This window comes from Mobula birostris, chromosome 18, assembly GCF_030028105.1.
Source record: "Mobula birostris isolate sMobBir1 chromosome 18, sMobBir1.hap1, whole genome shotgun sequence".
In the NCBI taxonomy this organism is placed as follows: Eukaryota; Metazoa; Chordata; class Chondrichthyes; order Myliobatiformes; family Myliobatidae; genus Mobula; species Mobula birostris.
Genome location: NC_092387.1, coordinates 16204538 through 16226931, shown reverse-complemented (window position 1 = coordinate 16226931; position 22394 = coordinate 16204538). Strand labels below are relative to the sequence as shown.

General features: G+C 39.0%; 1 protein-coding gene across 1 annotated transcript in view; it reads right to left on the bottom strand.

The window, feature by feature from the left end:
- Positions 1 to 22394, bottom strand: part of LOC140211971 (fibrillin-1-like) — a 460859-nt gene that overhangs the window by 107799 nt on the left and 330666 nt on the right. Inside the window, exons 37-45 of the mRNA XM_072282261.1 lie at positions 18823 to 18984; positions 16320 to 16388; positions 16109 to 16234; positions 12072 to 12197; positions 11788 to 11946; positions 11630 to 11701; positions 3920 to 4045; positions 3530 to 3652; positions 215 to 340 (exon numbers count right to left, since the gene is read on the bottom strand). Of these exons, the coding sequence (XP_072138362.1) occupies positions 215 to 340; positions 3530 to 3652; positions 3920 to 4045; positions 11630 to 11701; positions 11788 to 11946; positions 12072 to 12197; positions 16109 to 16234; positions 16320 to 16388; positions 18823 to 18984 (1089 nt within the window). The remainder of the gene's footprint in view (positions 1 to 214; positions 341 to 3529; positions 3653 to 3919; positions 4046 to 11629; positions 11702 to 11787; positions 11947 to 12071; positions 12198 to 16108; positions 16235 to 16319; positions 16389 to 18822; positions 18985 to 22394) is intronic.

Sequence of the window (22394 nt, the reverse complement as noted above, 5' to 3'; positions counted from 1 at the left end):
ACTCAGTAACTAGGATAATTAACTGGTCAGTAGAAATCCAATCAGAAAACTGGATAAAACATAAACTGAAATGTGGCAGATTTAAACCCATTTATCTAATTGATCTTACATGTGAATTAAATATAATTAATTAGATTTTAACAGAAGAAAAATTATTCACTGAATGCTTGCAGGTTTTTGCTATGTGCTCGCATTCTGTCAACAGTTTACTTACCCATGCACATAGTGTTATCCGGAGTTGCTTTGAAGCCATTCCGGCAGATGCAATGGTAACTTCCAGCTGTGTCAATGCACTGACCGTGACTACAAACATTAGGGATATCATGACATTCATTACGATCTGTGTGGGCAAAAGGAAGGAAATTTCTAAAAGGTACCAGACAGAGTATTAATACTTACAGCAAGTAACCTAATTCAGAACACTGAAGTGAAAGATTTTAATTACCAAGTATCTGAAATAAAAACTAAAAAAATACAGACCAGTCAATATCTGAAAAGTGGACAGTGAATAACATTTTAAGCAGAAAACAATTTTACTCAAAAATTTTGGTTCCAATATTAAGTAGCTTTGTTATTTTCATATTTTGATAGCCCTTATTTCCAATATTTGCTGTTTTATTGTACATTACACATAGACTATAATTAATGGTACACAAAGGAGAGAGGATCACTGTGATTTATTGCCATTAGCATAAAAACATGAAAATTATCTGATTTTGCTTTCTGTGAAATCATTAACTTGCGTATATTTCCAAATTAAATGTGTTGTGAATACAGAAAAATCCTGAAAATTATGCAAACCATGAAACTGCAGAAGATGTAAATCTGAAATATTAATAGAATATGCCAGAAACTCTCAGCAGGTCAAGCAGCATGTGGAAAGAAAATGCAAGATAACATTTTAAATTTATTCCAAAATTATACTCATTGTTACTACGTAATATTTCATTTTGAAACAATTCAAAATAATAAAGCTTAGTTAGCTAGCTCATTGCTGATGTGTTACTAGATTAAGACAAATTCAAAGTATGTTACTCTAAATAACAAAATTAAACTTAAATCTATAGGGCTACGGTAGGAAACTTTGTCGCATGGTGTGAGCAGAATTACCTTCAGCTTAATGTGAAAAAGACTAAGGAGCTGGTGGTAGACCTGAGGAGGGCTAAGGCACCGGTGACCCCTGTTTCCATCCAGGGGGTCAGTGTGGACATGGTGGAGGATTACAAATACCTGGGGATACGAATTGACAATAAACTGGACTGGTCAAAGAACACTGAGGCTGTCTACAAGAAGGGTCAGAGCTGTCTCTATTTCCTGAGGAGACTGAGGTCCTTTAACATCTGTCGAACTATACTGAGGATGTTCTACAAGTCTGTGGTAGCCAATGTTATCATGTTTGCTGTTGTGTGCTGGGGCAGCAGACTGACGGTTGCAGACACCAACAGGATCAACAAACTCATTCGTAAGGCCAGTGATGTTGTGGGGATGGAACTGGACTCTCTGACGGTGGTGTCTGAAAAGAGGATGCTGTCCAACTTACATGCCATCTTGGACAATGTCTCCCATCCACTACATAATGGACTGGTTGGGCACAGGAGTACATTCAGCCAGAGACTCATTCCACCAAGACGCAACACTGAGCGTCATAGGAAGTCATTCCTGCCTGTGGCCATCAAACTTTACAACTCCTCCCTTGGAGGGTCAGACACCCTGAGCCAATAGGCCGGTCCTGGCAAACACGAAGAATTCTGCAGATGCTGGAAATTCAAGCAACACACATCAAAGTTGCTGGTGAATGCAGCATCTCTAGGAAGAGGTACAGTTGACGTTTCGGGCCGAGACCCTTCGTTAGGACTAACTGAAGGAAGAGCTAGTAAGAGATTTGAAAGTGGGAGGGGGAGGGGGAGATCCAAAATGATAGGAGAAGACAGGAGGGGGAGGGATGGAGCCAAGAGTTGGACAGGGATATGAGAGGATCATGGGACAGGAGGCCCAGGGAGAAGGAAAAGGGGGAGGGGGGGAAAACCCAGAGGATGGGCAAGGAGTATAGTCAGAGGGACAGACGGAGAAAAAGGAGAGAGAGAGAGAGAGAGAAAGAATGTGTGTATATAAATAAATAACGGATGGGGTATGAGGGGGAGGTGGGGCATTAGTGGAAGTTAGAGAGGTCAATGTTCATGCCATCATTCTGATATGTCTATCCATGGCACGAACATTGACTTCTCTAACTTCCGCTAATGCCCCACCTCCCCCTTGTACCCCATCCGTTATTTATATACACACCTTCTTTCTCTCTCACTCTTCTTTGTCTCCCTCTGTCCCTCTGACTTATACCCCTTGCCCATCCTCTGGGTCCCCCCCCCCCCTTTCCTTCTCCCTGGGCCTCCTGTCCCATGATCCTCTCATATCCCTTTTGCCAATCATCTGTCCAGCTCTTGGCTCCATCCCTCCCCCTCCTGTCTTCTCCTATCATTTTGGATCTCCCCCTCCCCCTCCCCCTCCCACTTTCAAATCTCTTACTAGCTCTTCCTTCAGTTAGTCCTGATGAAGGGTCCTGGCCCAAAACGTCAACTGTACCTCTTCCTAGAGATGCTGCCTGGCCGGTCCTGGACTTATTTCCTGGCATAATTTACATATTACTATTTAATTAATTATGGTGCAACTGTAACGAAAACCAATTTCCCTTGGAATCAATAAAGTATGACTATGACTATGACCGTAGAAATAGCCTGTTCAATAGTTTAAAGCAAGTGGAGCAAATGGATTGTAAGAGAAATGTTATAGGTTTTAATGTTTTGGAGGTTTGTAAATAGTATAGATTCTACTTATTGTAGCACTTGTGATGAAGGGAAAAAATAATTCCAAACATGGATGAAAATTAATCAATTAATAAACAGCTCATTTCAAATCAACAATGGATGGAACAAACAAATGACCTATGAACATCTCTCCTGAAAACCAATACAAGAGGCACTGATTTCTGTTTCCCCAAACTAATCAACTAAAATATTGGAAGGATGTTTTCTTTTTTATTATACAAATCCTGAGCTATTCTACAGAACATTCATTATTGTGTATACTTGGCACAACAAATACTTTAGTAGGCTTTTAATGTGTTAATCATTTTCCCCTGTGTATTATTTTGGAACGTTTTAATGGTCTCGTTTGAAACATTCTGACCTTCCTACTGATAGTTTTCAATTACCATAAATCTATTTCCCCTCAGCAACATGCAGAAATGAAAATAATGACAGGAAATTAGTACTTCCTTTTATTTCAGAATGTGTTATTGTAATTCACATGTAAACATCTTGCGCTTTTGTTTATTTTGCTCCAAAACCATAATTCAGGTTTTTATGATAAGGCTAACATAACAATTAATCTACATATGTCACAGGGTTCAAAATATATTTTTGAAACCTTGACTTTTCACTTCAAGGGAAAAAAAGGAAATCAATCTGATAGCAAGAAAGCAATTTTCTACTTGAAAAAACACAGCTATATTTAGATTTCAGCACTGATTACTTACCCACACAATGCCCTGTTGAAGTCAGCCGGTAACCTCGCGAACATTCACAGCGATAGCTGCCAGGTGTGTTAATGCAGTCAGCATTCTGTTGACACAGTGGCCCATTCTGACATTCATCCATATCTGAGTGAACAAAGTGCTATTTAGCAAAACTTTGACATAATAGTTGAAACAGATATTTTCCAAATCAGTTTTGAAGAGTAATATTTTAAAGCATTTGAGATAAATGATTTAAAGATGGGGCAACTGAATTTTACTGGAATCATACTGGGAGTGAAGAAAATTAGCTAAGTGGGTAAACTAGAGAAGACTATTTAATTTACTTATAAATAAACTACAGAAAGCTATTGTAACAGATGACTTTCCAAATCAGAAGCATTTCTTTCTTACCTTCACAGCTAATCAGTTGATCATTATATTGAAATCCCATAGGACATTCACAACGGAAGCTTCCAAGCTGGTTTATGCAGACACCATTAGCACAAATACCAGGAATCATTCGACATTCATCAATGTCTGCATAAAAGCATATCTGCATGTTAACTTTGTGGACGAATTATATAGAGGTATATTTTTCTGTATTCTGAAAGAGTATGAAGAAGCCAGTTTCATATTCATGGAAATATTTTCAGTAAAAGTGCACAAACCTTTGAATATTTAAAATATGTGTTGTTATTAACATTTAATATTCCCCATAAGAGACACTAGTGTTTCCTGAAGGATATGGGCTAAAGATACAAGGAACTTCAAAAGCAAATGTAGAGTTAGTTTTAGTACTGAAACTTTGATTTGTACATTAAACAAAACATTTTAGAAACACTGTCAGAGCTAAAGAAGGGAGTAAGTTCCATATGTTTCTAAAAATGTTTTCTTTTACTTATGTTATTCAGCTACTGGACAATTATTGCTTTCTAGAGTTTAGCGCAACTTCTGGAAAGCCATGCAAGTATTTCTCAAGTGAAAACTTAATTAACTGACTTTTAGCCGCACTGTAATGAGTATAAAAACCGAAAATGCTGGAAACATCCAGGAAGTTAGTCAGCATCTGTTGTCAGAGATACAGAGTAAATGTTCTTGAGTGTCTCTGACCTGAAACGTTAATTGTTTCTCTTCCCAGAGCTGCACCCTGGCCTGCTATGTGTATCCAGTATTATCCATCTTTCATTGATTTTCCTTTATCTTCACTTCTCTCACAATGAATCAGAATCAGGTTTAATATCACCAACCTATGTCGTGAAATTTGTTAACTTTGCGGCAGCAGTACAATGCAATACATGATGAGGAAAAAAAACTGTGAATTATAGTAAGTATATATATATATATATATATATATATATATATATATATACACACACACACACACACACATACATACATACACACACACCTTATTGTTGCCAAACGATACTAGAGCGTACAATCATCACAGCCGTATTTGATTCTGCGCTTTGCGCTCCCTGGAGTACAAATCGATAGTAAATATTAAAAATTTAAATTATAAATCATAAATAGAAAATAGAAAAGCGAAAGTAAGGTAGTGCAAAAAAACCGAGAGGCAGGTCTGGATACTTGGAGGGTACGGCCCAGATCCGGGTCAGGATCCGTTCAGCAGTCTTATCACAGTTGGAAAGAAGCTGTTCCCAAATCTGGCCGTACGAGTCTTCAAGCTCCTGAGCCTTCTCCCGGAGGGAAGAGGGACGAAGTGTGTTGGCTGGGTGGGTCGTGTCCTTGATTATCCTGGTAGCACTGCTCCAACAGCCTGTGGTGTAAAGTGAGTCCAAAGATGGAAGATTGGTTTGTGTGATGTGCTGGGCTGTGTTCACAATCTTCTGCAACTTCTTCCGGTCTTGAACAGGGCAACTTCCATACCAGGTTGTGATGCACCTTAGAAGAATACTTTCTACAGTGCATCTATAAAAATTAGTGAGGGTTTTAGGGGACAGGCCAAATTTCTTTAGTTTCCTCAGGAAGTAAAGGCGTTGGTGGGCCTTCTTGGCAGTGGACTCTGCTTGGTTGGACCAAGTCAGGTCATTTGTGATATTGACCCCAAGGAACTTAAGGCTTTTGACCTGTTCCAGAGATACATATATCAAATAGTTAAATTAAATAAGTAGTGCAAAAACATAAATAAGGTAGGGTTCATGGGTTCAATATCCATTCAGAAATTGGATAGCAGAGGGAAACAAGATGTTCCTGAGTTGCTGAGTGTGTGCCTTCAAGATTTTGTACATCCTTCTTGATGATAACAATGACAAGAGGGCATGTCCTGAGTGGTGGGGGTCCTTGATGATAGTGGCCACTTTTCTGAGGCACTACTCCTTGAAGATGTCTTGGATACTAAGGAGGCTAGTACTCATGATGGAGCTGACTAATTTTGCCATTCTGCAGCTTACTTCGATCTGGTGCAGTAGCCCCCCATACCAGATGGTGATGCAGCTAGTCAAAATGCTCTCCATGGTACATCTGCAGATATTTTGAGTGTTTTAGGTGTCATTCCAAATCTCCTCAAACTCCTTATGAAACAAAGTTGTTGTTTTGCCTTCTTTATAACTGCATTGATATGCTGGGACTAGGTTAGGTCGAGAGATTAACACCCAGGAACTTGAAATTTCTCACTCTCTCCACTTCTGCTACCTCTATAAGTATTGGTGTGCGTTCCCTCGTCTTACTCTCTAAAATTCACAATCAGCTCTTTGGTCTTACTGATGTTGAGTGCATGCCGGCACCACTCAACAAGTTGGTATATCTCACTCCTGTATGCCTTCAATGGAAGAGAAACCCATGTTTTCCGTGTCCCAGTTATGCTTCAGACTTTTCTTTTGCTAATTTTCTTCTATCTATTTCCTTTTAGAACATAAAATCATACAGCCCTGTGGCTCACAATGTCTGTGCTGATAAGGATGTCAATTTAAAATAGTCCTATTTGCCTGCACATGATCTATATCCCTCCATTCCAAACTTGTTCACATGTCTGTTCACTGTCAGCCTGACAGCATGTTCCAGGCATTTACCACTCTGTGTAAAAAAACACAAACTTGACCCACGCATCTCCTTTAAATTTTTCCTCTCTCATCTTAAAACTACCCCCACTATAACTGATATTACCACTATGGGAAAAGGACTTTGACTATCTGTGCCTCTCAGAATTGTATAAATGTCTATCAGATCACCCGTCAGCCTCCAAAGCTCCAGAAAAAAGTAATCCAACACACATAAAATGCTGAAGGAATTCAGCAGGTCTGGCAGCATGAGTCTCGGCCTGAAACATCATTTTTGTGTTGCTCAAGATTTTCAGCACCTGCAGAATCTCCTCTGTTTATGAAAACAATCCAAGTTTGTCCTACCCTTTCTTATAGCTAATGTTTTCTAATTCAGTCAACAGCCTGGTGAAAACATGGTCCCTAAAGTCTCCACATTCTTCCTGTAATGTGGTAACCAGAACTGCACACAATATGCCAAATATGGTCTAACCAAAGTATTTTCCAGCTGCAATATGACTTCTCAACTTTTACACTCCACACCTTGACAAAAGGGCAAACGTTCTGTACACTTTCTTTGCTACCCTATTTACTTCCCTCTGTGAGAGCTATAGTCCATCTCCAAGATCCATCTATACATCAATGTTTCCTTGACCCAGAAACCTTGCTTCAATTCACTGAAGAAGGATCCAGGCTCTTTGAACTGGGAGAGTGTGCCTACAGCGAAAATATTGGTACCTTATACCAAGGGCCTTGTACTTTGCTGCATACTTTCATCTTACATTTAACTTTCCAAAGGTTAACACCTCACAGTTGTCTGGATTAAATTCCATCTGTCATTTCTCTGCCCGCTTTAACTACTGGTCTATATCCTGTTGATATATACAACAAAAGTCCTTGCACCAACCACTGTAGAGCACCACTAGAAACAGACCTCCAGTTGGAATAGTTATCCATCACCACACTTTGTCTTCTAGGCTAATAGTTCCATTGCCAAGCCAATTCTGAATCCATTCTGCTGAGTTCCATGGATCCCATGAGCCTGAATTTGTGCATCTTGTGGAAAACTTTGCTGAAGTCCATGTATACAACTTCCACTGCCCTCCCCTCTGTCACCTCCTCAAAAAATTTGTGAGTTATGAGCTCCACTGTACAAAGCCCATTTAAGCCTTCAATAGGTTCAATAGGCACATTTAATGTCAGAGAAATGTATACAATATACATCCTAAAATTCTTTTGCCGTAAGGGAGTCCAGTCAATACCGGAGTAATTAAAGTACTCACTATATCTACCCTGTTGCTTTTACCGCCATAAGACTATAAGATCATAAGACATAAGGGCAGACTAAGGCCGCTTGGCCCATTGAGTCTGCTCCACCATTCCATTATGGCTCATTTGTTATACCCCTCAGCCCCATTCTCCTGTCTTCTCCCCATTGACGCTCTTACTGATCAAGAACCTACCGACCTTCATTTTAAATATACTCAATCACTTGGTCTCCACAGCTGTCTGTGGCAATGTATTTCACTGATTATCACTCTCTGGTTAAAGAAATTCCTCCTCATCTTCTGTCCTGAGGCTGTATCCTCTGGCCCTAGACTCCTCCACTATAGGAAACAACCTCTCCACATTCACTCTATTTAGGTCTTTCAATATTGAATAGGTTTCAATAAGATCCTCCTCCACCCCATTCTTCTAAACTCCAGCTACTACTGACCCAGAAGGAGCCTAATCGCTTCATACATTAACCCTTTCATTCCTGGAATCATTCTTGTGAACCTCTTCTGGACCCTCTCAATGCCAGCACATCCTTTCTTTGGTAAGGGGCCCACTACTGCTCACAGTACTCAAGTGCAGTCAGACCAATGTCTTATAAAGCCTCAGCATCACATCCTTGTTTTTATACTTTAGTCCTCTCGAAATGAATGTTAATATTGCATTTTCCTTTCTTACCACTGACTCAACCTGCTAGTTAACCTTTAGGAATCCTAGATGAGGATTCTCAAGTCCCTTTGCTCTTTAATTTCTGAATTTTCTCCCCATTTAGGAAATAGTCTATGACTATACACTATATTCCATCTGCCAACTCTTTTCCCATTTTCCTAATCTGTTTAAGTCCTTCTTCAGACTCTCTCCTTCTTCAACACTACATGCCTCTCCACCTATCTTCATATCGTTCGCAAACTTCGCCACAAAGCCAACAATTCCGTCACACAAATCATTAACACATAACGTGAAAAGAAGCAGATTCAATATCGATCCCTGTGGGACTGCACTAGTTACCATACTGGCAGCAAACTGCAAAAGGCACTGTTTATTCCCATTCTTTGCCTCCTGCCAGTCAGCCAATCTTCTATCCATGCTAGTATCTTTCCTATAATACCATGGGCTCTTATCTCTTGTCATTCTTGCCCTTCTCTCAGCCATATCTCTGTAATGGCTGCAACATTTAGTTCTATGTACTAACCCAAGCCTTAAGTTTAACTGCCTCACCTGTAATAGTCCTTACACTGAAATAAATACACATCAGCCTTCTCAACCCCCCATGTAAGTTTACCTGGACTTACCTGTCAGGGATCAGAGAGGAGTGGATTTGAGGCAGAATAGCTATGATTTTTTTTTGAATGGTGAAGCATGTTCCAAAGGACATATAGTCCACTCATAGAACATAGAATAGTACAGCACAGTACAGGCCCTTCGGCCCACAATGTTGTGCCAACCCTCAAACCCTGCCTCCCATATAAGCCCCCACCTTAGATTCCTCCATATACCTGTCTAATAGTCTCTTAAACTTCACTAGTGTATCTGCCTCCACCACTGACTCAGGCAGTGCATTCCACGCACCAACCACTCTCTGAGTAAAAAACCTTCCTCTAATATCCCCCTTGAACTTCCCACCCCTTACCTTAAAGCCATGTCCTCTTGTATTGAGCAGTGGTGCCCTGGGGAAGAGGCACTGGCTATCCACTCTATCTATTCCTCTTATTATCTTGTACACCTCTATCATGTCTCCTCTTATCCTCCTCCTCTCCAAAGAGTAAAGCCCTAGCTCCCTTAATCTCTGATCATAATCCATACTTTCTAAACCAAGCAGCATCCTGGTAAATCTCCTCTGTACCCTTTCCAATGCTTCCACATCCTTCCTATAGTGAGGTGACCAGAAATGGACACAATACTCCAAGTGTGGCCTAACCAGAGTTTTATAGAGCTGCATCATTACATCGCGACTCTTAAACTCTATCCCTCGATTTATGAAAGCTAACATCCCATAAGCTTTCTTAACTACCCTATCCACCTGTGAGGCAACTTTCAGGGATCTGTGCACATGTACCCCGAGATCCCTCTGCTCCTCCACACTACCAAGTATCCTGCCATTTACTTTGTACTCTGCCTTGGAGTTTGTCCTTCCAAAGTGTACCACCTCACACTTCTCCGGGTTGAACTCCACCTGCCACTTCTCAGCCCACTTCTGCATCCTATCAATGTCTCTCTGCAATCTTTGACAATCCCCTACACTATCTACAACACCACCAACCTTTGTGTCGTCTGCAAACTTGCCAACCCACCCTTCTACCCCCACATCCAGGTCGTTAATAAAAATCACGAAAAGTAGAGGTCCCAGAACAGATCCTTGTGGGACACCACTAGTCACAATCCTCCAATCTGAATGTACTCCCTCCACCACCACCCTCTGCCTTCTGCAGGCAAGCCAATTCTGAATCCACCTGGCCAAACTTCCCTGGATCCCATGCCTTCTAATTTTCTGAATAAGCCTACCGTGTGGAACAGTAACATCTAACAGTATCATCTTGAACATCACAGTGATATTCTAATATTTTGTGTTCATTATGCCTCTATTGAGTTCTATCAATAAAAAGTACCAGCTAGTTATTCTAACAGAGCTAAACAGAACCCACATTTAATCTTCCATTAGTGATTACAAAGCAATCCTACTATTTCCTCTCCTTAGCCGAGAGATGGCAGAATCTCAGACAGTGATGAGGAGGCTGGTGAGATAGATTGAGTGTTGTCACAACAACCTCACTAAGGATAAGGAACTGATTGTGGACTTCAGAAAAGGAAGTCAGGAGAACGTTGAGGGCTCAGCAGTGGAACAGGTGAGCAGCTTCAAGTTCTTGGGCACAAACACCTCAGAGGATCTATCCTAACTTCAGCACATTGTTTCAATCATGAAGAAGGCACAAGAGCAGCTTTACTTCATTAGGCGTTTGAGGAGATTTGGTATGTCATCAAAGAATATACCAAGTTTCTTAAAATGTATCGTGAAGAGCGTTCTGACTTGTTGCATCACTGCCTGGTATGGAGGCTGCAATATGCAGGATCGCAAGGATTCCATCATGGGCACAACCCTCCCCACCATCGAGGACATCTTCAAAAGATGGTGCCTCAAGAAGACGGCATCCATCATTATAGACTTTTACCATCTGGGATATATCCTCCTTGCATTACTAGAATCAGCAAGGTGATACAGGAGCCTGAAGTCCCACACTCAAAATTTTAACAATAGCTTCTCCCCTACCACCCTCAGATTTCTGAATGGTCCATGAACCCATGAACACTACCTTGTTAGTTATTTTTTGCACTATTTATTTTTGTAACTTGTAGTAATTTTTAAGCCTGCATTGACTGCTGCCACAAAACCACAAATTTCAGGACGAGAGGAATCTGTTTAGTTTATTACATGATAACAAAATCAGAAGCACAACACTCTGTAGGATATGGTCCCATTTGAATAAAATTATTGGCACAACTTGATAACTAATAACTGGAATAGCATCCTAAAAAGTAGCATAATTATTTACATAATAGGATACATTATCAATGATTTGGCTGTGAAGGTCACTGTAATACTGCCTAAATTTCTGAAGTATGCCTTTCTGTAGTTCAAAACATGCAGTATCAGAATGCTAAATCATTAATTCCAACTCCATGATAATGCAGGGCCTCCACTTGTAATGCTCTCCCTAACTGCAATTCCTGAGCCAAGAGTAAATACGTTAACTTTTTTTCCTACAAACATAACTGTCTTATAAATCATTATATTATTCAAGAGTATTTATCATGCAAAAACTTGATGTTTAAACATAAAGAGATATCTTACCAACTGGTTGTCCTGTTGTAATGTCAATAATATAGCCAGGTCTCTGACTCCCACAAAGAGTAATATATTCATCTGAAATATGATTCAGCATAAATGTCAATGCAATAAACAATGTAAATTTGATACTAAATTTTTGAACTGATAGAGAAAAAAATTACTTGTGACGGGAAGAGGACATTGTTCGCAAGGTCTGTTCCAGGCTTTTCCGATGTTGTATGAACAACAGCACAGTTTCTTTGACATGTTGAAGGCTAGTTCACCATCACAAGTGCCATTTTCACTGTAGAAATTCTTGAAGCAATAGCTTTTTCTCATGTCTGCAGATTGAAAGGTTAAAACCTATCACTAAACATGAAGGATTACTACTAAATATGGCCGAACTTCACTATTAACACAAAATGTTGCTTCTTACTTGTCTACACAGTACTTGATAGATGCTTACCCATACAGTTGTTTCCACCATTAACCTGCATGTAATCTGGTGGACAGATGCAGGTATAATTTCCCAATGTGTTGAAACATGTACCAGGACCACAAATACCAGGTGAGCTAATGCATTCATCAATGTCTGGAAAAAATGCAAATGAACAAATGTCTTGGATAATGAAACAATATTAGATCTCTTATATGGAAAGTAAATTGTGATCAATATTAAATATTTTCTTAATTTTTTCATATTATGTTTAAGATCACAGAAAATAATTCCTATAAAGTGATCGATTTTGAGCCCCTTATCTAAGAAAGAATATGCTGGCATTGGAGGGAGTTCAGAGGAGGTTCAAAAGAATGATTCTTGGAATGAAAGGGTTAAAGCACAAGGAGCTTTACTTGCTCTGGGCCCATACTTACTGGAGTTTAGAAGAATGGGGGGGGGGGGGAATCTTACTGAAATCTACAATCTGATTCAGTAAGGCCTAGATAGAGTGGGCATGGAGAGAATGTTTCCGATAGTGGAGGTCTAAGACCAGAGGGGACAGCTTCAGAATATAAAGATGTCCCTTTAGAACAGAGATAAGGGTAAATTTCTTTAGCCAGAGGGTGGCAGAGGCCAAGACATTGGGTTTATTTAAAGCAGAAGTTGATTGGTTCTTGATTAGTAAGGACACCAAATGTTATGGGGAGATGGCAGTAGAATGGGGTTGTGATCGAATAGTGGAGCAGACTTGATGGGCAGAAGGCCTAATTTTGCTCCTATGTCTTATGGTCTAAAATGCAAAGAATAATTAAACAAGTATAAATAAAACTTGTTTCACATTGGTTAAAGTTCTTATTTCTCTGATAAACAATTTGAAGGAGGGATATTGATATTATTGCTATTGATGAAATTAATATTGAGATACAGGTTGCTGTTTTCAGTGTTGAAGCCTTCCCTACTGCTGGTTCATATTGTAAATTTGTACAGTAGTAACATCAAACACCTGACTCCAAATTTATTGTATGTACAACTGCCAGGCAGGCTCATCTTATTCTCTTAGCCGGCTGTTTCTTTTATTTACAAACGTATTTAGAGATACCGCACGGAATAGGCTCTTCCGACCTTCTGAGCCGCGCTGCCCAGCAACCCTGAATTTAACCCTAGACTAATCATGGGACAATTTACAATGGCTAATTAACCTACTAACTGGTATGTCTTTGTATTGTGGGAAGAAACTGGAACACCTGAAGAAAACCTATGCATCCCATGGTGAGGATGTACAAACTCCTTTTAATTAATTTTCTCTGAGATTTTCAACATTAATAATACCCTCAGTAAAAAAAAAAATATTTTATGATCAAATGAAGGAAGCCAGTGTTGGAATTAAAAACTTGGATCATCAAGATGGGGAAGCAACAGACAGAGCTCTTTACTCATCCTGACCACAGTGGCAAAAAAAAAATCGGAAGTACATTTCTGTGCATATATATTTGTATGTATGTGTATGTATGTATGTGAATGAGTGTATATGTATGTACATGCATGCCCTTGTGTCTATGTATTGTGTATATGTCTGTACATAGGTATATGCATAAATCTGTCAATGTGCATGTGTGAATATGTGCATGTATATATATATATATATGTATGTTTGTGTGTATATGTGTATGTACGTCTGTGTGTGTAAATATGTATGTGCATGCATATGTATTTGTATCTGTGTATGTGTGTATATATGTGTGTTTACATGCATATATGAGTATGTAGATGTGCATGCATAAGTGTGTATAAATATGTATATATGCATATATATATGTGTATCTGTTTATGTGTATTTATATGCGTGTGTGTATATGTATAAATGTGTGCATATATGTATGTATGTGCAATTATGTGTGTATTGGTTAGTGTATATGTGTAGGCTTGTGTGGAGGATCAGAGAGATCTGGGGGTCTGTGTCTATAGGACACTCAAAGCTGCCATGCAGGTTGACAGTTTTGTTAAGAAGGCGTATGGTGTGTTGGCCTTCATCAACCGTGGGATTAGTTTCAACAGCCGTGAGGTAATGTTACAGCTATATAAGACCTTAGTCAGACCCCACTGGGAGTACTGTATTCAGTTCTGGTCACCTCACTACAGGAAAGATGTGGATACTATAGAAAGAGTGCAGGGGAGATTTGCAAGAATGTTGCCTATATTGGAAAGCATGCCTTATGAGAATAGGTTGAGTGAACGTGGCCTTTTCTCCTTGGAGCGACGGAGGATGAGAGGTGAGCTGGTAGAGGTGTGTAAGATGATGAGGGGCATTGATCGTGTGGCTAGCCGGAGGTTTTTTCCCAGGGCTGAAATAGCTGACACGAGGGGACACAGTTTTAAGGTGCTTGGAAGCAGGTACAGAGGGATGTCAGGGAAAATTTTTAACACAGAGAGTGGTGGGTGTGTGGAATGCACTGCTGACGACAGTGGTGGAAATGAAGAGGAGGTGCAAGAAGGAAGGAACTACTTCCTTCTTTTCAACAGTGTAGGAAATTAATGAGTAAAATACTAAAGTCCATTAGAATTATGGATTTTAATGCATAGTTAGAACATATAACTTCTATTTTTAGAATAGAGGCGGATACAATAGGGTCTCTGAAGAGACTCTTAGATAGGTACGTGGAGCTTAGAAAAATAGAGGGCCGTGTGGTAGGGTAATTCTACGCAGTTTCTACAGTAGGTTACATGGTTGGCTCAACATTGTGGGCCGAAGGGCCTGTAATATGCTGTAGATTTCTATGTTCTATGTAAATATATAATATATAAACTACAATATTAGAAGTTCTATTTTCAGTGCTATATCAATTACTCATATCAAACATGGCATAATTACACCTGTCAGGACAATGTAATCCGTTTTCTCTTTTTTCTGCATTATGGTTGTGACACATATATAAGCCAAGCATGCATTGGGAATGTTAACCATCCACAGAAGGCTTGTCTTGCTGGAAGTCAATGGGAAAAGTAATTATGGTGTGTACTGACCTTTGTAAATGCAGCAGAAATCATTTTTGATAAGCTTTTAGATGGCAAACTATTTGAAATTGACATCTCTGGTATAGGTACTCTGCCTCATCAGACTCCCATAACAGTAAATTTGCTTTGAATTTATATTCTGAGATGCATAAATCTGCATTGAATTTACAAACTAATACATGTGTCCTGAAAAGGTCTAACCGCACTTGTTATACACAGTAATTCATAAATTGTGATATTCTCTTAATTGAGAAACAATGGACACTATATATAATTTGGAAGTGAAAATGTGATTATCAGCATTACACTTTTAGGACAGGTAGAAACTGGATAGGTAATATTAAATACTGTAGTCTCTCCAGCATTCCAGCCATTTAAATAAAATTCATCATTAATGCAATTGCAATTTACAAACTATACAAAACAAATATATATCTTCTTAAAATAATCCAGGATTTGGTACAATATTCTAAATAACCTTATCTAACTATCTTTTTTTTATAACAATAGCTCATTTAACTCCAGCTTACACCTGTGAATATCTTTTTCAACTGACCAATAAGAACTACATGAAAGCTTATCTCAGTCTACAGTGAGATATTATGATTCACTGATTTCATGATACCAATTTGAAAAGTTGTGGTAGTATTAGATAGTAGGAATTCCCTTATGAGTGCTATTCAACATTTTTCTGCAGCTGCACAGCTGAGATCGTGTACACAATACAGCGGAACATAATGTACTGTATGCCCCTAATCAACTAGTGACACTGCAGGTAGTTACTCAAGCACAATGTCAGTATGATCTATAAAATCCTATATTTATCTCCTAACGCTGAAGAAGTCTAGTTTCAATGCATGAACTCTGATTACTCTGAATATTATTTGTTTCCTATCTATTGTTGCAAGTTTTCCTTGTCTTCAGATCCTGTTTGATAACCTATTCTATTTCTGAAGTAAGCAATGTAAAGTTTCTTATCTTCCACAAATACAAAAACAAACCAAAAGAAAAATATTAAAGCTATAAGAATGACAATACTTCAGTAAATATACCTTCACATACTCTGGTTTCTTCATTCAAATAGAAACCACGTGGACATTCACACTGGAAACTCCCAAATGTATTGACACATGTCCCTTCTTGACAGAGTCCAGGTAATTCTTTACATTCATCAATATCTGTTAAAAGCAATAACATAAAATTATATATTGTTCACGTGGTGTAACATTCAAAATCTAATTTTAAAAAGTTAGAAGAAATTACCCTCCAAAATAACTGTGATAGGGTTGGGTCTAAAACCTTCTCCTCCAGGACAAAGAGTTTTGTATTCAGCTGCAAGACAAAATGGAGTTCTGTTTGTTGTTTATCAGCTAAATATAAATTTTAAATATTACATGTTTAAAGTTAGCAAATTTCCTTACACTGAATAAATCATATATACTACTTGTGGAACGGTGATACAAACACTGGTTTTCTATCTTTTAAGCTTTACTGTCAAGCACAGAGAAACTTGAATTTTATTAGGTTAATCAATTATGTTTTTGTTTCCATTGTCAGAGTCATACTTGGAATCAGGCCCTTTGGTCCAATTCGTTAATTTTGTAAGTTTACTTAACTCTAACTTGAACAATGTAGTATTCCAAGTCACTTCAGATCACAAAATTCAGTTTTGACATTCTCATGCCATACTGAGAGATTATTAGAACTGGGGTGCTTTCTATGAATAATATTAAATTGAGGCCCATTTTGGTTACATCCCACTCTACTGGGAAGAGCAAGGGAGTTGTCCCTAGTGGCTTAGTGAAATATATCCTCACTCAATACCACTGAAATGGGTTATCCAGTCATTATCAAATTGCTGTCAGTGGTGGTAGGAACTTTCTGTGTAAAAATTGGCTGCTAAACTTCCTTTATCTGAACAATGATTAAACGCTTAAAAGGTACTTCATTGCAATACAGTACATCATAATTTATTATCGAGTTTAAAGGTATTATTAAAATTAATCTTTTCCCAGATTACAGGTACATAGTGGCTCCCCGTTGGTTGGGGTTGACCATGGATGTTGCGCCCTAGATGCCTAAGTCGATACACAAGCCAGGGAAATATGACATGGAGAGCAAGCTGTTGCCCATACAGCAGATCCTTCCTTTCCACACAGCTGATGAATCCAAAGGAACAGCAAACACAGATAAAGTTTGGTACCAACTACATTGTAGGAATCGCTAGTCAGTGTTGAACTCAACATTGGACTTTCTTTGGGACTCATGCTCCGTATTTTTCCTTAGGGTTTACCCCGGAAGCAATCCCCATGAGCGGGCAAAGCTGCAAGGCAGCGCATGTTTGAGATCACTGTTTTCTTTCTCTTAGATTTGCTGCCAACCATGGGTGACAAGCCCATCTGCATGAAGCAACTGGTTTTAAGACACCAGTAATCAGCCTTTGCCCCTTGTCCTTGTCCAGAAAATGACTCTGCCAGGCTTAGTAGCTAAACCATACGTGAAGGCCAGGAGCTGGATTTAGTTGACAGAGGGTATTTGAGGTGCATACCATTAGGTGCATTTAATAATTTAATAGGTAGTGAGAGCTTCTCCCCACTACCCTTGCACTCCCCCCCCCCCCCCCCCCAACTCCCTTCCGGCTGTGACATGCCTTTGGCCCACTATCTGTACCAATCACACTTGGCTAACTAAGACTGGTCTAGATACTTCTTAAACATTGTAAAATAACCTGCCTCCACCACCCTAATAGGTGGTGACTGGGTATAGCAGAAAGGCAGTGCAAGTTTGAGATCAGTGTTTTCTTTCTCCTAGATGAGCTGCCAACCATGACTGACAAGCACATCTGCCTGTGTGCTTTAGACTCTAACCCTCTCTGAGTGTAAAAGTTCTTACTCCAATTCCTTTCAAACCTTTTATACCATAAATCAATGACATCTAGATTTAAATACCTTTGCTATAGGGAAAAGTTTCCTACTATTGACTGCATCAATATTCTTTATAATTTCGTATTCTGTCAGGTTCCCCCCTCTGCCTCCTCCACTCCATGAAAAACGGTCTATCCAGTCTCTCCTCATAACTGAACATTCCATCCTGGTGAATCTCCTCTAAACTCATCCAGTGTAACCACATTTTTCCTACAGAATGCCAACCAGATCTGTGCTCAGTGGGCAGATGTTGTCCCATAACCATCTTACTCTTATATTCTATGTCCTGGCTAATGAAGGCAAGTATCATGTGTGACATCTTTACCACACGATCCACCTGTGACGTCACTTTCATGGATCCCTGGGCTGGTACAATGAAATTGTGTTGTTCCTCAAACGACCTGAGACCCTACTGTTCATTGAGTGTTTTATTTTTATTAACCCTTCCAAACTGCATGACCTCACATTTGCAGGATTAAATTTCAAATGCATTGCCCATCTTATAAATTCATCGGTATTATCCTGCACTCTATGTCTTTCCTCCTAAATATCAAATACTTCATTAATATATCATCGATACTATTGAAAAATAATTACTTTTATGCTAGGATCCTTAAGATTGACACTCTTTAGTCAGATTATAATGAAGTGAAATTGTTTTTATGTATCTCAATCACACAAGAATTAATTTTATAACTTAATAGCTATATTAAAGAAGAACGTTTTAAACAGTAGTTAAAATAAATTATTTATCAATAAACTGATCTCACATTAATAATATCAAATCATTTTGTAAGACTGATTTTACCTCAAAGTAAATTCTCAAAACACTGAATACTTACATGAATTGACAGAGGGGCACAGTTCACATGGAAAGCCCCAGGCTCTGCCCAAAGAACAGCAACAAGATGCTCTTGAAACTCCGACTCCAATCTCATTACTGCAAGTAAGGGTGTTATCTCCGCGCAGTAAATACTCCAAGAAGCACTTGCCCAAACGAGGATCTATGTTATAAAACACATCACTATGAAACATTTCTCTGTTTTGCAATTGAGAATACTACCTGGCTCTTAGAAAGAAAATGTCTTTGAAACACATTCTCCACAATTTTCAATAAATGTTTTCATAGATAAGTACAATCTATAACTATTACATTATGAAAATATTACATAACTGAAAAATCTGGCTAAATAGTTTCTATAGAATTGTACAGGGAAATCTAAGTGAGAACAACAACGTTTACCATTTTCCTTAAACTGAAGAAGAACTGAAAATTGAATGATAGTACAGGTCGACCTTCACTAATCCGGCACCATTGGGACCTGAGGAGTGCTGGATTACAGAAGGATGACATTAAGCAATAGCTAACCGCGTCATCATACCTTTACAATATCATATAAATCAGTACAAGTTAGATAATAATGAAACAGAAATATTAAATGATTAGCAAGTGAAATTTTAATAAAGGAATATACTGTACAGACACAGATAAAATAAAGGGTACAGGTATTAACTTGTAAAGAAAAGGTGAGCGCTTCCACTTCTAAGGTGAGACTTTTAATATACCTTCAGGCAAAGTTACATGTCTACAAATGTGGGGTTGTTAGGATCATCAACATCTTCATCTTGAAAATGAGTGAAGCAGCAGGAACTGGTGCTGAAACTGGTTGGTGGCAGCACACCTGGGTGAGCAGAAGTTCATAGCACTGGATTTTGAAGTGTTAGCACCCCTGTTGAACTTTTTCTAGCAATTTTTTTGAACATATCTTCCAAGGTAAGCTGTTTCGTATATTTTGGTCTTTCTCTGATTAGCTTATCCTGCAGCATTTTACTTATTGCAGCAGAACTTATTACTTCTTGCTCAGTTGTAACACTTTGTTGCTCTAATCCTTTCAACAATTCACCTGTCAACTTAATTAGCCTGTCAATAGAAAGTCTCTCTGCTACAACTTCATCTTCATCACTGTTTTCTCCTCCAATATCTTCCTTCTCTGGATGTACAACCATCTGCACAATTTCCGAGTCAGTAGGCTCATCCTCATCTATATTCGTCCATTCTTCAGCATTGTCATCATTGAACCTTGATGCAAGGTTCAATTCGTCCATTCTTCAGCATTGTCATCATTGAACCTTGGCAGCAGAACTAGTTAGCTCTTGAGCAAAAGAAAGCAATTCATGCATAATCTGTTTTTCCTTGGAAACTCTAAAGCCTGTAAAGTCATTTCCAGTGTCTTCACCAGGTGCAGACTCAAACATTAAACCTGGCCATAATCTATGCCAACCATTCTTCAGTGTGGATGGCTCTACAGACTTCCAAGCATTAGCAGCACAGTAAATAATCTCTTTCATATTAAAATCCTTTAAAAATTCCTTTACCGGTCTGCCAGCATTAACTGCACTCAAAAGGCGCCTCATAAATAGGGAAAGGTACCTCGACTTGAGAGAATGTAATATGCCATTGTCCAGGGGTTGAATTAATGACGCACAGTTAGGTGGCAGGAAGATACCAAAAACATTGTTTTTTACCAGGAGTTCTGCTTTCGGGTGTGCTGAACAGTTGTCTAAAAGAAGCATTATCTTACAGTTGTGGTGTAGGCCAACAGAGTCACAGTGAGCTCGTGCTTCGGGAACGAAATAATTTTCAAACCATTCTAGTGTGATGTTAGTTGTAATCCATCCGTTTTTGTTAGCACGGTAAATTACAGGAAATTGCATCATACCTTTGAAGGCCCTGGGACGTGAACTTCTGCCTATGAACAGTAACTTACATCTGTGGGTTCCTGCAGCATTAGAGAAGCCTAGCAAAGTCACACAATCTCTCGATGCCTTATACCCTGTTGGTGATTCTGCAACTGCTGCTGTTAGTTTTCTTCTTGCTGTACATCTCCAATACAAAGCAGTCTCATCAGCATTGTACACCTGCTCAGGGCTTAATTTTTCATCGGAGACTAACTTGGCGAACTTGTCAACAAACTCTGCTGCTGCTTCCTTGTCTGCTGAACGTTCTTCACCACACACTGCACAAAACTGTAAGCCAGTGATGCTGCTTGAACCGATGAAGCCAGCCTTCACTATAGTCACACTCATAATCTAGTGTTAGTTCTTCATGAAACACTTTGCTTGTTCCTTCACCATATCTCCAGATAGTTCAACACCTTCACTTACACGAAGATTAAACCATATTATCAGCACTTTATCTAGTTCTGAACTTCTTCCGTCTTTCATTGTTTTTCTTATGCACATCTGTTTCTTTGAGCCACTATCAGCAAAAAAATGTAGCAGTTTTTCTTTCTGTTTCTTTATATCGTACACTGTGGAAGAGCCAATGTTGTAACACTCGCACAAGCTTTTCACCTATACACCACTGTCCAGTTTTTTCAAGAGTTCAACCTTATTTTTAATGGATAATGTGTGGTGTTTTCACTTCACAGCAGGAGGTGCATTTCCTTTACTCACTGGGGCCATAATTGGGGCCAAAAAAGAGCAAATGATATTAATAAATGCAGGAAAACAAACAGGAATTGCCTGCCTGTGCTTACAAGAGCGGGTCAACACGTGAACAGATCTAGTGCAACCAAAACAATGCGCAGCAGATTGGTACGGTGGTCCGGGAAATTTGAAATTACAGTTGCATGGAAAATTTGAAATCAGTGCCGGATTATAGGTAGTCGGATTAGTAAAGGTCGACCTGTAGTTGGATATTAATTTCAGCTCTAAATTGCAACTGGAAAGATGTATACCTAGAGACCTAATAACAAAACAATTAACAATTTTAGTTTATCTTATGAATTTTAAACCATTCTTTCTTGTTGCTGATTGGTGGGCTGGGGTTTGGTGTTTGATGCTTGTGTTGTTTCTCCATGTGGGTGATCTGTTAAGTTTTCTGGGGTTTGGGAATTTGATGTTCTTGTTATTGTACCTTTGTGTGCGTGATATATTATGTTTTTGTGGGAGGGAGGGAGCTGAGGTTTTGGGATTTGATGTTCTTGTTTCTCCATGTAGGTGATCTGTTAGGTTTTATGTGAAGGAGGGGTTGTGGGGGTGGGTTTGGGGTTTGCGAGTTTTTGTTTCTTTTCTTTTCATGTGGTGGGGGGGATTGATGCCTTTCTTTCAAATGCTTCTATGGCCTTCTCTATTTTATGGCTATCTGGAGAAGACAGGAGAAATCAAATCTCAGAGCTGTATTCTACATACATACTTTGATAATAAAATGAACCTTTGAACCTTTATACTATAAAAAAAGAGGACGGACTATTAACATGGTAAACCAGTGAGTTGTTTGTTATGTCTCCCTTCTCACTGTGAAACGGAAACATCTCTTTCTCCCCTATGAGGGAGGGAGGGAGAGAGAGAGAGAAAAAGAGAGAGAAAGAGAGAGAGAAAGAAATAAAAGAGACGAGACTGTGGTATGTCT